Source organism: Cheilinus undulatus, linkage group 8, assembly GCF_018320785.1.
Source record: "Cheilinus undulatus linkage group 8, ASM1832078v1, whole genome shotgun sequence".
NCBI lineage: Eukaryota > Metazoa > Chordata > Actinopteri > Labriformes > Labridae > Cheilinus > Cheilinus undulatus.
In genome coordinates this window covers 53,366,127-53,384,941 of record NC_054872.1, presented here as the reverse complement: position 1 = coordinate 53,384,941, position 18,815 = coordinate 53,366,127, and the positions used below count along the sequence as shown (strand labels likewise).

At 44.3% G+C, this 18,815-nt stretch overlaps 1 protein-coding gene across 1 annotated transcript in view; it reads left to right on the top strand.

Annotated features, from left to right (window-relative positions):
- Positions 1 to 5,856: 5,856 nt before the first annotated feature.
- selenbp1 (selenium binding protein 1) overlaps positions 5,857 to 18,815 on the top strand; it is a 38,748-nt gene continuing 25,789 nt past the window's right edge. The window contains exons 1-2 of the mRNA XM_041793486.1: positions 5,857 to 5,926; positions 17,067 to 17,153. Of these exons, the coding sequence (XP_041649420.1) occupies positions 5,923 to 5,926; positions 17,067 to 17,153 (91 nt within the window). The 5' untranslated portion in view covers positions 5,857 to 5,922. The remainder of the gene's footprint in view (positions 5,927 to 17,066; positions 17,154 to 18,815) is intronic.

Here is an 18,815-nt window from a genome sequence, read left to right as displayed (position 1 = left end):
TTTCCTACTTTTCCTCCCCATTTCTGCTGGTTTTCAAGCTTTTGATACTTCTTTTTGCCACTTCTGTCCTGCTTTTTGCTTTTTTTTTTTGCCATTATTTGCCACTTTTTCCCCCATTTTTGCCACCTTTTTAAAGTTTTTTGTCCATCTTTTCACCTCAGTGTGTCTCAGTCACTTTTCACTGATTTTTTACTACATTTTTGCTGCTCTTGACCCTGTTTGCCCCCGTAACTCATTTTTTTGTCACTTCTCACACATCTTTGCCTGTTTCTGCCCGTTTTTTATGCTTTCCTCCCCATTTTTGCCACTTTTTGGCCATTTTTTGCCACCTTTAACTGTTTTTACTGCCACTTTAACCTTTATATCCTCTTACATTGTGGCTCTTTAACGGTATTTTTCAACTATTTGACTCTCTGGTTGAACAGGGTTGAGTAACGCTGTTTTAGACTCACAATTTAAAATTTTGAATCATATTTTGACTTTTAATTTCATGATTACACATTTTATTTCATATTTTGACCTTTGAACTCATGATTTTGACTTCTTTCTAATATATTTGCCTTTAAAAACATTATTTTTAAATTTCGTATTTTTACCTTTTTGAACTAATAAATTTACTTTTCTCAGATTGTGAGTCTTTCAACTTCTCTCTTTAACTTTTTTAACCTCAAAATCATTTATCAGTGCAGTTTTTCATATTTTATTTCTGGTGAAATGACGTTGACAGTTTCTGGTTTAAAGGTGACCCTGTTAGACCCTCAGGTTAGTCCTGAATCCAGAATCCAGTCCCTGCTGTGACTGAGTCTGGCCCCCTGTTTTAAAGTGACCAGCACAATTACCTGGAATAACAGATCTAAACAAACATCCCGGACGAGCCCCCAGTTGTTACGTTCCCATAATTCACTAAAGGCCAGCTCAGACTAAACGAGTCTTTTGGTCGTTTATGACGGCCCCATGCCAGACTATGAGACCAAAATCTTGTCCCGTCTTGGCCAGCAGCCTGGCCAACCTACAGGAGTGGTCTGGACCGCTCAGCGTATGCTGACGTCACCACCGTCTCCGTGACTGAGTGTGAGTTCACGGGGTGACGGGGGGCGGGCCAAAGAGTGTCAATCACAACAGAAGTGCTCTGTGTGATTGTAGCGGTCTTTAGCTCAAAATAAGAAACAACTGTGGACTAGATTATGGATAATAAGTATGGATGTATCAAGAGGAGGACAACATGGACTGGCTCTCCTTCAGGTAGACCTTAGATCTGCATGTGATGACGTAAATACAATAAAATTAAATGTACGCGTTAGTTTTAGGGAATAAACGGGGATAAAAGTGGTAAATCTAGTAACAGGCACAGACACCTGGGAGCAGACACCTGGGCACAGACAACTGGGAGCAGACACCTGGGCACAGACAACTGGGAGCAGACACCTGGGCACAGACACCTGGGCACAGACACCTGGGCGCAGACACCTGGGAGCAGACACCTGGGCACAGACACCTGGGAGCAGACACCTGGGCACAGACACCTGGGCACAGACACCTGGGCGCAGACACTTGGGAGCAGACACCTGGGCACAGACACCTGGGAGCAGACACCTGGGAGCAGACACCTGGGAGCAGACACCTGGGCACAGACACCTGGGCGCAGACACCTGGGAGCAGACACCTGGGCACAGACACCTGGGCACAGACACCTGGGAGCAGACACCTGGGAGCAGACACCTGGGCACAGACACCTGGGCACAGACACCTGGGCGCAGACACCTGGGCGCAGACACCTGGGCGCAGACACCTGGGAGCAGACACCTGGGCACAGACACCTGGGCACAGACACCTGGGCGCAGACACCTGGGAGCAGACACCTGGGAGCAGACACCTGGGCACAGACACCTGGGAGCAGACACCTGGGCACAGACACCTGGGCACAGACACCTGGGAGCAGACACCTGGGCACAGACACCTGGGCACAGACACCTGGGCGCAGACACTTGGGAGCAGACACCTGGGCACAGACACCTGGGCGCAGACACCTGGGAGCAGACACCTGGGCACAGACACCTGGGAGCAGACACCTGGGCGCAGACACCTGGGAGCAGACACCTGGGCACAGACACCTGGGCGCAGACACCTGGGAGCAGACACCTGGGCACAGACACCTGGGCACAGACACCTGGGCGCAGACACCTGGGCGCAGACACCTGGGCACAGACACCTGGGAGCAGACACCTGGGAGCAGACACCTGGGCACATACAGCTGTGATCAGTCACCTGTGAGCAGACACCTGGGCGCAGACACCTGGGCACAGACACCTGGGAGCAGACACCTGGGCACAGACACCTGGGCACAGACACCTGGGAGCAGACACCTGGGAGCAGACACCTGGGCACAGACACCTGGGCACAGACACCTGGGCGCAGACACCTGGGCGCAGACACCTGGGCACAGACACCTGGGAGCAGACACCTGGGCACAGACACCTGGGAGCAGACACCTGGGCACAGACACCTGGGCACAGACACCTGGGCGCAGACACCTGGGAGCAGACACCTGGGCACAGACACCTGGGCGCAGACACCTGGGAGCAGACACCTGGGCACAGACACCTGGGAGCAGACACCTGGGCGCAGACACCTGGGAGCAGACACCTGGGCACAGACACCTGGGAGCAGACACCTGGGCGCAGACACCTGGGCACAGACACCTGGGAGCAGACACCTGGGCACAGACACCTGGGAGCAGACACCTGGGCACAGACACCTGGGCACAGACACCTGGGCACAGACACCTGGGAGCAGACACCTGGGCACAGACACCTGGGCACAGACACCTGGGCGCAGACACCTGGGAGCAGACACCTGGGCACAGACACCTGGGAGCAGACACCTGGGCACAGACACCTGGGCACAGACACCTGGGCGCAGACACTTGGGAGCAGACACCTGGGCACAGACACCTGGGCGCAGACACCTGGGAGCAGACACCTGGGCACAGACACCTGGGAGCAGACACCTGGGCGCAGACACCTGGGAGCAGACACCTGGGCACAGACACCTGGGCGCAGACACCTGGGAGCAGACACCTGGGCACAGACACCTGGGCACAGACACCTGGGAGCAGACACCTGGGAGCAGACACCTGGGCACAGACACCTGGGCACAGACACCTGGGCGCAGACACCTGGGCGCAGACACCTGGGCACAGACACCTGGGAGCAGACACCTGGGCACAGACACCTGGGCACAGACACCTGGGCGCAGACACTTGGGAGCAGACACCTGGGAGCAGACACCTGGGAGCAGACACCTGGGAGCAGACACCTGGGAGCAGACACCTGGGCACAGACACCTGGGAGCAGACACCTGGGCGCAGACACCTGGGAGCAGACACCTCGGCACAGACACCTGGGAGCAGACACCTGGGAGCAGACACCTGGGAGCAGACACCTGGGCGCAGACACCTGGGAGCAGACACCTGGGAGCAGACACCTGGGCACAGACACCTGGGAGCAGACACCTGGGCGCAGACACCTGGGAGCAGACACCTGGGCACAGACACCTGGGAGCAGACACCTGGGAGCAGACACCTGGGAGCAGACACCTGGGCACAGACACCTGGGAGCAGACACCTGTGAGCAGACACCTGGGAGCAGACACCTGGGAGCAGACACCTGGGAGCAGACACCTGGGAGCAGACACCTGGGAGCAGACACCTGGGCGCAGACACCTGGGAGCAGACACCTGGGAGCAGACACCTGGGCACAGACACCTGGGAGCAGACACCTGTGAGCAGACACCTGGGAGCAGACACCTGGGAGCAGACACCTGGGAGCAGACACCTGGGAGCAGACACCTGGGCGCAGACACCTGGGAGCAGACACCTGGGAGCAGACACCTGGGCACAGACACCTGGGAGCAGACACCTGGGCGCAGACACCTGGGAGCAGACACCTGGGAGCAGACACCTGGGAGCAGACACCTGTGAGCAGACACCTTGGCACAGACACCTGGGCACAGACACCTGGGAGCAGACACCTGTGAGCAGACACCTGGGAGCAGACACCTGGGAGCAGACACCTGGGAGCAGACACCTGGGAGCAGACACCTGTGAGCAGACACCTGGGCACAGACACCTGGGCACAGACACCTGGGAGCAGACACCTGGGAGCAGACACCTGGGAGCAGACACCTGGGAGCAGACACCTGGGCGCAGACACCTGGGAGCAGACACCTGGGAGCAGACACCTGGGAGCAGACACCTGGGAGCAGACACCTGGGAGCAGACACCTGGGAGCAGACACCTGGGAGCAGACACCTGGGAGCAGACACCTGGGCACAGACACCTGGGCGCAGACACTTGGGAGCAGACACCTGGGAGCAGACACCTGGGCGCAGACACCTGGGAGCAGACACCTGGGAGCAGACACCTGGGCACAGACACCTGGGAGCAGACACCTGGGCGCAGACACCTGGGAGCAGACACCTCGGCACAGACACCTGGGAGCAGACACCTGGGAGCAGACACCTGGGAGCAGACACCTGGGCGCAGACACCTGGGAGCAGACACCTGGGAGCAGACACCTGGGCACAGACACCTGGGAGCAGACACCTGGGCGCAGACACCTGGGAGCAGACACCTGGGCACAGACACCTGGGAGCAGACACCTGGGAGCAGACACCTGGGAGCAGACACCTGGGCACAGACACCTGGGAGCAGACACCTGTGAGCAGACACCTGGGAGCAGACACCTGGGAGCAGACACCTGGGAGCAGACACCTGGGAGCAGACACCTGGGAGCAGACACCTGGGCGCAGACACCTGGGAGCAGACACCTGGGAGCAGACACCTGGGCACAGACACCTGGGAGCAGACACCTGTGAGCAGACACCTGGGAGCAGACACCTGGGAGCAGACACCTGGGAGCAGACACCTGGGCGCAGACACCTGGGAGCAGACACCTGGGAGCAGACACCTGGGCACAGACACCTGGGAGCAGACACCTGGGCGCAGACACCTGGGAGCAGACACCTGGGAGCAGACACCTGGGAGCAGACACCTGTGAGCAGACACCTTGGCACAGACACCTGGGCACAGACACCTGGGAGCAGACACCTGTGAGCAGACACCTGGGAGCAGACACCTGGGAGCAGACACCTGGGAGCAGACACCTGGGAGCAGACACCTGTGAGCAGACACCTGGGCACAGACACCTGGGCACAGACACCTGGGAGCAGACACCTGGGAGCAGACACCTGGGAGCAGACACCTGGGAGCAGACACCTGGGCGCAGACACCTGGGAGCAGACACCTGGGAGCAGACAGCTCAGGTGGACCTGGTCTCCCTAATGAGCAGAGTTTCTCTGAAGGGAAAATCAGGTTTCTAACAGATCTAACTGCTCATAACTCAAGGATGGAATGTTTCACTGGCTTCAATCATTCTTCACAGGCAGAGGATGGAATGTTGGTGAAGCTGGGGATGTTGGGGCTTTTTCCCTCTATTTTTGCCATGTAGTTAGAGGAAGGGTCCTGTCCTGTCCTGTTCCTCAGGAGTGAGCACAGGGAGAGAGGGCAGGTTTGTCTGTGTTCTAATGAAGGATCTAGAAAACTGAGGTTTTAGAACTCTAGTTTTGGTTTGAAGCTCAGTCCTGAATAATCATCCATATCCGCCCTGGTTGACAGAATGATGTCACTACTTCCTGGTGGTGGTGGGATGCTGTCTGTGGTTGATATTTGTTTGAACTTCCTGGGCTTTGAAGGGTTAACATCATGCTGTCTGACTGCAGTGTAAGCCCCTCCCCTCTGCTCTGATTGGCTCTGTTTTGATGTGAGAAAAGCTGACCCCCCTCCCTGCTGGGTTTTTCAGCGTGGATCTGATCCAAAGGGGGTTGTGAGCGTGAGACGAGCCGGGCTGCAGGACCTGATCAGAGATGGGTGAGTACTTTCATGCCTTCACTCCTTCATCGCTCCTCTGCCTCACTCTCTGAGCCGGCTCACCTTTGTCCTCCTTCTCTGAACATTTGGAGAGTTCCTGTGCAACTCAGGACTCTGAATTAAAGGAGCAGTCTGTCACATCTAGCACTTTAAATCACAGCTCACCAGCCAGTAGGGGGGCGATCTACCGGGTCATCTCCATGTGCAGGAGTCCTCTCAGGACAGAGGCAGACTCAGGATGTTTGAGGGACAGGGCTAAAAGAGCTCAGAAAGACCCCTTTTTCATGATCTTAGTGGACTTTTTCATTCTGGTCTGCTGTCGCTCCACTAGAAAGTCATTCTTCTGTCTATGATGTTAAATTTGAGCGTGACTCTCTAAACGAAGAGTTTAAACGCTTCATTACCTGCAGAAACCTTAAAGTTTAAGACCAGGATGAGCTCTAACATCCCTCCCTGCTGCGCTGGTTTTTCTAGAAATCTTAGAAGCAAAGGTTGACCTCTGTGACCCCCAAATCCAGTTACCATAGAGGTTCCTAAAGGGGGTCCTGAGGCTATCATGGGGGTCTCAATGAGGCCGCTTTGAAGAGTGCATGCTGTTAGACACTGCTAGAAAAGGGCGGCACGTTCGTGAGGAAGCTTTTTATGAATGCTGACTGGAGGGAAATGTTTTCACCTGCCAGCAGGGACGGGACAGAAACGTACAGAATTAGCCCTCCAAATTATGGAGTCATTATTGTTACAAAACTCAAGAGTGCATTTTAACACTCTGACATCATGACTCGTTGATTAAGGTCTCTGATTTCACTCCATTCAAAATCCCTTTAGTTTAAAACAAAATTAACACACATTAAAAATGGCTGAAATGGGTTGAAAATCGCAAAAAAGGTGGTGAAAGAAAAGTAGCAGAAATGGGTTAGAAATGCCAAAAAAATAGATAAAAGTGGAAAAATGCAGGCAAATAAATTGCAAAAGAAGCGGCAAAAATAAGGCAAAAAAGGCAGAAAATTGGTGGATAAGTGTCTAAATTTGCCTTAAAGTGGAAAAAAATGGAAAAAGTTGCCCTCATGTGGTGATAAAGTTGCAAAATGGGCAAAAAAGAGCCAAAATTTCTTAAAAGTGCCAAAAAGAAGTGGCAAAATATGTTAGAAGTGGCAAAATTAGGCAAAGAAATTGCAAAACAAGGGGCAAATATGTTGCAATGAAGAGAGAAAAATGGGTTCAAGTGGTAAAAATTGACCTCAAGTGGCAGAAAAGTTGCAAAATGTTAAAAAAAAAAAAAACAAAACTTGGTAAGAAGAAGCACAAAAGTGGTTAACATGGGCAAAAAACAACCAAAATCTCATAAAAGTGGCAAAAATGTGGCAAAACATGATCAAAATAGGTTAAAAGTTGCAAAAAATGAGTTAAAGTGGCAAGAAAAGGTGGGAAAGGTGGTGAAACTGGGTTTTAAAAGGCAGCAGAAATGGGATAGAAATGCCAAAAATGAGATAAAAGTGGGAAAAACAGGTAAAGAAACTGCAAAAGAAGTAGCAAAAATACTGCAAAAAGGGCAGAAAATGGGTTGATAAGTGTCTAAATTTGCCTTAAAGCAGAGGGAAGTAGCAAAAATTGCCCTCAAATGGCAATAAAGTTGCAAAATGATCAAACAATAACAAAAATTTGTTAGAAGAGGCGAGACTAAGTGGTAAAAAAAAAAAGAAAAACTGTTAAAAGGCACAGGAACCGGTAAAAAATGGCACAAAAGTGGCTAAAACTTTTATTCAACAAAAATTGAATAAAAGTGGCAAAAATGTGGCAAAACATGACCAAAATAGGTTAAAAGCTGCAAAAAGAAGTGGCAAAAATGGGTGAAAGTGGCAGAAATGGGCATATTAAGTGGTTAAAGGGATTCAAAAGTGGCTAAAACGGCGTTAGCTGAGGCAGAAAAAGTCAGAAACTGGCAATAATGGGCATGTCAAGTTGTGAAATGTTGCTTTAAAAGTGGTAAAAGGGGTTAACAGTGGTAATAATGTGCCAACAATAGGCAAGACAGTTGCAAGATTTGGTTCAGAAGTGGCAAAAACAGGCAGGAAAATATGGTGGAAAGGCTTTAAAATTGACAAAAAATGGGATTAAGTTGCAAAAATGTGTTAAAATTGGTGGGAAAAATGATAAAAATTGGTTAAGATTAGGTTAAATTGGTGTAAAGTGGCAACAGTGTAATTCAAAAATGTTCTTAGTTTTTTAAAGCGTCTGGAGACCCCCTCTCCGTGTCTCGTGACCCCCAATGGGGCCCTGACCCCTATGTTGAGAACCCCTGCTCTAAACTGCCTCCTTGTTCTTAGATTATACTGTTTGTGCTCTAAATGTCTGACAGACTCTGATCTTTAGTTGATGATCACATTTCTAACATTCTTCTCTCATTCAGGATGATTCAAACTGACGCGCTGGTTTCTCTCTGTGGCGTACGAAACTTTCTCTGCGCTCTAAACGTCTCTCTGCTCTTTGATTCTTTGATGAACCGACTGATTTTTCTCTAAATGTATTTCTGCTGATGAGGCAGCCAATAGGAAACAGGTAGAAGTTGGACCAATCATTTTCACTCTGCCCGTTGTTGCTATGCTGCTTTCCTGGAGACATTTGCTTTGATCTCACTGAGAGAGTCCCAACATTCTATCACACACACACACACACACACACACACACACACACACACACACACGCACAGTAAAAGTCTGGGAGCCAAAAATCCTCAAACTTTAACAGGAATCATAAAAATCCATCAGAGATAGACATAAAGTGTTTTTACAGAAAACTGGTTTTTAATTTGGAATGAGAAAAACTAAACCAGGAAACACAGTTTCTGAATTAGTGTTTAAAAATAGGAAAATAAAATAAAACGTGAAAAAAGTGCTGTTCTTATGAACCAAAAAAATGTTCAATTAAAAAAAAAATCTTATTTTCTTTTTTGTTTTTGTTTTTCTCTAAAAAGATCAAACTCTGAATAAAAACAAAGGTCAGAGCCCTGGTGATGTAACATTCTTATTCATTTCCTTGATGTGTGACCCCCTACAGGTGTTGTGAAAAAGAATGTTACAGTCCTAGTGTTCCATGTTTAGTCATTTTTTTCAGTTGTTTTTTGATAAAGTTTTTTTTATTCCCAGTTTCATCTGAAGTGCCTGAAAGATCAGAGAGAAGGTTTTCTCTGTACTCTGTCGTCCTTTTTTGGCTCTCACACTTTTACCATGTATGTGTGTGTGTGGGTGTGTGTGTGTGTGTGTGATAGAATGTTGGGACTCTCTCAGTGAGATCAAAGGAGAGCAGCATAGCAACAACGGGCTAACGTGATTGGTCCATCTTCTACCTGTTTCCTATTGGCTGCCTCATCAGCAAAAATATGTTTAGAGAAAAATCAGAGTCACTTTGACAGAAAAGCAGAATGAACCTAAATAAGAGAAGAATGTTAGAAATGTGATCATCAGCTGTCAGATGTTTAGAACACAGAGAAAATCTGAGAACAAGGAGGCAGTTTAGAGCACAAAGGCAGGTTTGATTGGAAAGACTGATGATAAATCTGAGACCTAAATCAATAATTCACAACTTAAAAAAGTTAACATGCACTCTGGAGTTTTGCAACAATAATGCCTCCGTACCGTGAAGTCTTGGAATGACTCTAAACAGACAGGAAGCCAGCAGAGAGAGGCCTGGATGGGGAGTTATGTTAACCTGTTTAAGTGTGTTACAGTACCTATGACCGACAGGACCTTTGACCTTCCTATCTTATCAGCTGACCCCTGAGTTTATGTGGACATGTGTCCAAAGTTTAAAGAAAATCCCTCAAAGTGTTGATGAGATATTATGTTAACAACAAGGGCGGCCTAAGCAGACAGACAGCAGGCTTTTAATCGGAGTTCAACAAGCTGCTCCTGATCTACTGTTTAAAAAAACAAAGCACTTGGCCAGTCAGCCTGTTTACCAGCACTTCCATTTCCTGGTTGACGTGACCGTCAGGAGTCTGGACAAATTCGTCTTCTTGGTAAAAGAAGAAAAAAAGAAAACTGAGCAGTTTCAGTCACAAAAACAAAAACCAAATAATCAAACTGAAAAAAATGGGTCCAATATTTGCCAGCTCTGTTTTTAGTTTTCTAGTTTCTTAGGAAGAAAAGAAGAACATAAAAACAAGAGACACAGTGGGAAGGTTTATATTTCAAAATAAAAGTCCTCATATTAAAATAAAAGCCTGCAAAGATATCCATTTTGTTTTACACTATAATTCATAACAGTAGAAATATAGGTAAACATACATCCATCCATTCATCCATCCTTCCACCGTCCGTCCGTCCGTCCATCCGTCCATCCATCATCCATCCATCCATCCATCATCCATCCATCCATCCATCCATCCATCCATTCAACCATCCATCCATCCATCCATCCATCCATCCATCCATTCATCCACCATCCATCCATCCATCCATCCATCCATTCATCCACCATCCATCCATCCATCCATTCAACCATCCATCCATCCATCCATCCATCCATCCATCCATCCATCCATTCATCCACCATCCATCCACCATCCATCCATCCACCATCCATCCATACATCTATCCATCCATTCATCCACCATCCATCCACCATCCATCCATCCACCATCCATCCATACATCCATCCATCCATCCATCCACCATCCATCCATCCACCATCCATCCATACATCCATCCATCCATCCACCATCCATCCATCCACCATCCATCCATACATCCATCCATCCATCCATCCATCCACCATCCATCCATCCACCATCCATCCATCCACCATCCATCCATACATCCATCCATCCATCCATCCACCATCCATCCATCCACCATCCATCCATACATCCATCCATCCATCCATCCATCCACCATCCATCCATCCACCATCCATCCATCCACCATCCATCCATACATCCATCCATCCATCCACCATCCATCCATCCACCATCCATCCATACATCCATCCATCCATCCATCCATCCATCCATCCTGTAAAACACAACAGATAGCTATGCAGGCTTTTATTTTGTCATGAGGACTTTTATTTTGAAATATAAACTTTTCCATTGATCATGTTTTTTTCCATTCATTCTACAATACAAGAAAACTAAAAACAGAATTGACAAAAGTTGGACCCATTTTGTTGAATTTGATCATTTTGTTTCCGTTTCTGTGATTAAAACTGCTCAGTTTTTATTTTTTTATTTTTTTATTTTTTACATTTCCTTTGGAAAAGTGGAATAACAAGAATTCCTTCAGATTTCTGAGGGTCGTTTCAACCAGGAAATCACGCTGACTGGCCCCTTAAAAGCCTTGGAGATTGTTATTGATTTGGGAATCTGGTTTACTTTTTAATTTCCTTTAAAAGAATACTTTTTAAAAAGATTTGTTTTTCATCTTTTTGTTTTTGTGTTCACTATTTTAAAAAAAGAAGACCAAGAATGGAACAGTGGTGATGTAACATTCTTTCTTTCACAACACCTGCAGTGGGTCACAAATGCAGGGGAAAAGGAATGTTACATCATTATTGTTCTGTTCTTCAACCTTCCTTTATCCTGAACACAGAGATAACAAAATAAATACATTTAAAAAAGCTTTTATTTATTCACTTCTTTCTGGAAAACTCTTTTCTTTTTTGGATTCCTGATATAAACGTCCTAAAGGAACTGAGTGAACAGTATTTTTGAACAGTAATTAGAAAACAGTCTTTTTTTTCTTGGTTTTGGATTTCTGGGCTGATTTTCTTGTTGTTTTTTGGCCATAAATACATGGACCCAAAGGTCACAGTCCTGTGGTTGTTTCAGTCTTTTCCTCCATCACTTTGGTTGAATAAAGACAGGAAACTCAACTTTTGGTCAAATGTAATAAAATGAATAAAAGTAAATATTTGTTGTGCTCGATGCCTCCACATATCCGTACGTACATCAGGTCCATTATTGTGATCGCCATAGCTCAAGAACATTTCAATGGATTTGTCTTTTTGTCTTTGTCTTTCACCACCGATAGTTCAAGGGCCGCAGAGGTGGATCACCACCTGGATGTAGTCCTAATTTTCTCAGGGAATTTGAACAGGTAGCTCCAACGCTGTCTGTCAAGATTTTCAGTGTTAGACGCTTGGTGATGGCTCATCAGATTATTGGAGGTAAAACCTGATCTCAGATCTGCAGCTGCATGTTGGACTCCTCACGCCCTGTTGTCGGTCAAAAGACTCTAATGGGAGGATTATCAGGTCAACACAAGGAGAAAAATTACATCCTGTCATGCATGAACATGAAAATAACAATTGCTGTTTGTTCCTCTACTGGATGTCTGTATGCTCTTTTCATACAGTCATACTGACTGATTTCATCTATAGTCATACAGTCATACTGACTGATTTCATCTATAGTCATACAGTCATACTGACTGATTTCATCTATATTCATACAGTCATACTGACTGTTTTCATCTATATTCATACAGTCATACTGACTGTTTTCATCTATATTCATACAGTCATACTGACTGTTTTCATCTATAGTCATACAGTCATACTGACTGATTTCATACATGGTCATACAGTCATACTGACTGTTTTCATCTATAGTCATACAGTCATACTGACTGATTTCATCTATAGTCATACAGTCATACTGACTGTTTTCATCTATAGTCATACAGTCATACTGACTGTTTTCATCTATAGTCATACAGTCATACTGACTGATTTCATACATGGTCATACAGTCATACTGACTGTTTTCATCTATAGTCATACAGTCATACTGACTGTTTTCATCTATAGTCATACAGTCATACTGACTGATTTCATACATGGTCATACAGTCATACTGACTGTTTTCATCTATATTCATACAGTCATACTGACTGTTTTCATCTATATTCATACAGTCATACTGACTGTTTTCATCTATATTCATACAGTCATACTGACTGATTTCATCTATATTCATACAGTCATACTGACTGTTTTCATCTATATTCATACAGTCATACTGACTGTTTTCATCTATAGTCATACAGTCATACTGACTGATTTCATACATGGTCATACAGTCATACTGACTGTTTTCATCTATAGTCATACAGTCATACTGACTGATTTCATCTATAGTCATACAGTCATACTGACTGTTTTCATCTATAGTCATACAGTCATACTGACTGATTTCATCTATAGTCATACAGTCATACTGACTGATTTCATCTATAGTCATACAGTCATACTGACTGATTTCATCTATAGTCATACAGTCATACTGACTGATTTCATCTATAGTCATACAGTCATACTGACTGTTTTCATCTATAGTCATACAGTCATACTGACTGTTTTCATCTATAGTCATACAGTCATACTGACTGATTTCATCTATAGTCATACAGTCATACTGACTGATTTCATCTATATTCATACAGTCATACTGACTGTTTTCATCTATATTCATACAGTCATACTGACTGATTTCATCTATATTCATACAGTCATACTGACTGTTTTCATCTATATTCATACAGTCATACTGACTGTTTTCATCTATAGTCATACAGTCATACTGACTGATTTCATACATGGTCATACAGTCATACTGACTGTTTTCATCTATAGTCATACAGTCATACTGACTGTTTTCATCTATAGTCATACAGTCATACTGACTGATTTCATACATGGTCATACAGTCATACTGACTGTTTTCATCTATAGTCATACAGTCATACTGACTGATTTCATCTATAGTCATACAGTCATACTGACTGTTTTCATCTATAGTCATACAGTCATACTGACTGATTTCATCTATAGTCATACAGTCATACTGACTGTTTTCATCTATAGTCATACAGTCATACTGACTGTTTTCATCTATATTCATACAGTCATACTGACTGTTTTCATCTATATTCATACAGTCATACTGACTGTTTTCATCTATATTCATACAGTCATACTGACTGTTTTCATCTATAGTCATACAGTCATACTGACTGTTTTCATCTATAGTCATACAGTCATACTGACTGTTTTCATCTATAGTCATACAGTCATACTGACTGTTTTCATCTATAGTCATACAGTCATACTGACTGATTTCATCTATAGTCATACAGTCATACTGACTGATTTCATCTATATTCATACAGTCATACTGACTGTTTTCATCTATAGTCATACAGTCATACTGACTGATTTCATCTATATTCATACAGTCATACTGACTGATTTCATCTATATTCATACAGTCATACTGACTGATTTCATCTATATTCATACAGTCATACTGACTGTTTTCATCTATATTCATACAGTCATACTGACTGATTTCATCTATATTCATACAGTCATACTGACTGATTTCATCTATATTCATACAGTCATACTGACTGATTTCATCTATATTCATACAGTCATACTGACTGATTTCATCTATATTCATACAGTCATACTGACTGTTTTCATCTATATTCATACAGTCATACTGACTGATTTCATCTATATTCATACAGTCATACTGACTGATTTCATCTATATTCATACAGTCATACTGACTGATTTCATCTATATTCATACAGTCATACTGACTGTTTTCATCTATATTCATACAGTCATACTGACTGTTTTCATCTATAGTCATACAGTCATACTGACTGTTTTCATCTATATTCATACAGTCATACTGACTGTTTTCATCTATATTCATACAGTCATACTGACTGTTTTCATCTATATTCATACAGTCATACTGACTGTTTTCATCTATATTCATACAGTCATACTGTTTTCAAAAATGTTCATACAGTCATACTGACTTCATTAACAAAGAGAATTTACGAATAATCATACTTCAACCAGAGAGCCTCTCCTAAATCTTTCTGGAGTTTTACCAGTTTTATCATCATTGTTGTTTCTGTACAAACATTGTGACTGATCCCTGAACTACAGGGTCAATAGACAAACACTAAAACTAGGCCAGTCAAACCTCAACCTGGTTGTAGTCTGATATGACTACTGAAGGATGGAACTTTACAGGCTGATCTCCATCTCTTAGTTACAGTGCTTTCTTAAAGTATTCAGACCCCCACCACTGTTTCATCCTGATGCTACAGTCATTCAAAGTCATTTTTATTCTCGTTAATCTACACTCAATTCCCCATCATGACAGACCTGGATTGGGGATTTTCTGCCATTCTTCTTCGCTAATCCTCTTTAGCCAGTCAGGTTGGATGGGGACTGTTGGTGGACAGGTCCCTCCAGACATGTTAGATAGGGTTCAGGTCAGGCCTCTGGCTGGACCACTCAGTCCCTGCTGCTGAGAAACACCCCCACAGCATGATGCTGCCACCACCATGCTTCTCTGGTACTGGTCAGGTGATGAGGGGAGGCTGGTTTCTTCCAGATTTAGAATTGAGGCCAAACAGTTCAGTCTTGGTTTCTCTCAGTCTCGGAGTCCTTCAGGGCTGGACTGGAATGAAGTGATCCATGTTTTATACGCAGACTGACTGTAGGAGTCTCTCTCCAACATGAACGTGAGGTTGACCCTGACATCAAGGCTCTGTTTACATCCTGCAGAAGCCTTATGTAAGTTTACGCTGCAGCTCAGGTCAGATCAGGTTAATCAATAATTCTGATAGTTAATCTATCACTCATTTATGATGTGTTGTGAGCTGGATAGCAGAGCTGAGATTAAAGTGGAGCGAAGAGAAGAGAGAGATAAAAGCTGATAGAGAGAGGAGTAAAGATGGTTACTGATCAGAAGGTCGGCCTCCTTATCCAGCTCATAAAACCCGTTAACAACAGTTTCGCCTCAGCTTCTCCTTGTCCTGCTTTATTTTTTAATCTCAGATTTATTCATGACTTTGACGACTGATCTGAAACGCCTCTGCTTGCTTTCATAAAGGTCACCAGAGCGCCTCTTCAACCAATCAGAGCAGAGAACAGCTCGCCCAGACGAAACATTTAAACTTCACTACGATTCTAGTTAGACTCAACAAGATGTAACAGGAGTAGATTCCCAGACACCCAACATTGGTTGGTTTAAAACCATAATTCCAAAAAAGTTAAGACACTGTGCAAAACAATAAAGACCTGAAACTGATTCATAAACCCTTCTAACCTTTATTTAACTGAACAAAAGAAATGTAAAATTCAAACTAACCAAATGTATTGCTTTTTAATCACACATTCTGGGTTTTATACATGCATCATGTTTCCCTCTGTGTTCCATCGCATTTTCTTCTGAGGACTCTGTAAAAGCCTGAGGAGTGACACCACTGTTGAAGAATCTAAAGAGAAAATTTTTCCCACTCTTGCTTCATGCAAATCCAAAGTTACTCAATGTGGAATTTCTGGTGTCATGTTTCTCTTCATAATGCTCTACACATATTTCACAAGAGAGAGGTTTGGATCACAAACCTAAACAGACGAGTTGTGAAAGAAAATCTGCATTGGTCATCTCTTGATGGTCATTAGAACACAGTTATACACCCCCAACCCCGTACAGGTCCCTGCCATCACAGATGTGTGAGTGACCCATGTCATGAGCACTAATACACCCCCATACCATCACAGATGTGTTAGTGACCCATGCCATGAGCACTAATACACCCCCATACCATCACAGATGTGTGAGTGACCCATGTCATGAGCACTAATACACCCCCATACCATCACAGATGTGTGAGTGACCCATGTCATGAGCACTAATACACCCCCATACCATCACAGATGTGTGAGTGACCCATGCCATGAGCACTAATACACCCCCATACCATCATAGATATGTATTAATAACCCATGTCATGAGCACTAATACACCCCCATACCATCATAGATATGTATTAATAACCCATGTCATGAGCACTAATACACCCCCATACCATCATAGATATGTATTAATAACCCATGTCACGACCACTAACACACCCCCATACATCACAGATGAGTGAGTGACCCATGTCATGAGCACTAACACACCCCCATATATCAGAGGACTCAACAGCAACCTGTGGGTTGGAATATTGGATTCAGACTCTTCTAATTATTTATGGATAATGAACTCAAAGAGTAAATGTCATTAAATGTCCTCCCTGCATCTGAACGATGTGATTGTTTGTTTCAGAGAAACGTCTGCGAGCAGTTCTGCATCACCTGACTGAACAAGAAGCAGCAGAAGATCTCCAACAAGCTCCCACTGCAGGCCAAACAGGTGATCACGATGAAAACAGGGCTAATATAACTTAACATCACATATTGTCAGTACCAAACATTTTCCTCTTCTGTCCACTATATGGACAAAAGTATTTGGCCGTATTCCCATCCCACCAAGAGGGACTGGAACAGTCAAATCCATGTAATATAATATGGCGTTTCCCCATTCTGCAGCTCTAACAGCCTCCACTCCTTTCTGAAGGCTTTCCACAACAGTCTGGAGTGTGTCTGTGGGAATGTGTGTCCATTCATCCTGTAGAGCATTTATGAGGTCAGGCTCTGATGTTGGACCAGAAGGTCTGGACCACAATCTCTGTTCTAGTTCATCCCAAAGGTGCTGGATGGGGTTGAGGGCACAGTCATGTGGAGTTCCTCCAGACTTCACAGTCAGACAGGTAATGTTCTCCCAGCATCCTCAGAACCCAGACTCATCCATCTGACTGTAAACAGAGAAGATGATTGGTCAGTCTACAGAACAATCCATCTGATGCTTAGTGATGTGAGGCTTGCATGCAGCTGTTGCCATGGAAACCCATCCATGAAGCTCCTGCTGCAGTTTTAGTATTTACATTAATGCCAGAGGAAGTTCAGAACTCTGCAGCGATGGAATCAGCAGAGTGTTGGAGACTTTCTGATAATATCAGTGACAGCTGGCTGTGGAATATCCTTAAAGGTGTCATCATCACAGAACCACGCTGGAAGTCTCTGAGCTCTTCACAACGACCCGTTTAGGATCTCAGATGTTTGAGGCTGAATGGATAGGTGGTGATTTAAAAACACCTGTAGTCTGATTGAAACCCCTGGATTCAATGATAACAGGTGTGGCCAAATACTTTTGTCCATATAGTGCAGGGGTGTCAAACTCAAAGCCCGGGGGCTAAATCTGGCCCGTGGTACAGTTAAACCTGGCCCACATGATCATATCTTATTTTTATCATACCCGGCCCACCGGTATGAGGTCTGCAGATTTCCTTCACAATAAAAATGTAAATTTAACCCTGATGATTTATAAAATCCTTGTTAAAGCTTAAAAAATGTAAAAAGTAAAGAGTAAAAATTATCAGATAGAAAGTCAGGAATGTGGGGAAAAATTATTTGTGTTTTCATTTCATATTTACAATTTTGCATCTCAGACTTATGACTTAAACCTGATTTTGACTTTTTATTTAATATCTTAACCTTTTCAATTCAGAATTTTGACTTTTATCACAGATTTCAAACTTTTTTGATTCAAAATGTTACATTTTAAATCATGATTTTTACCTTTTTAAATAAATATTTCAAATTTCATCTCTTTTGACCTTCCAACTCCTAACTTGACTTTTAATCTCATATTTTTACCTTTTAGACTCAAAATGTATCATTTGAACTGATATTCTGACATCTTAAACTCATGACTTTTGAATGTAATTTGACCTTTTGAATACATACATTTTTTTTTTTTACCTCAGAGTTTGAGCGCTTTAACTTTTCATTTTGACTTTTTTAATCACAAAAGTTTTTTCCCATAATTTATCACTGGTGAAATGAAGTTGACGGTTTATGGTTGAATGTTGGCCCTCAGGTTAGACCTAAATTCTGTGATTGAGTTTGACACCCCTGTATTCACAGATGCGTGTTAGATTTATGTGGTGGGGCCATGCTGCCATTATTACTCATT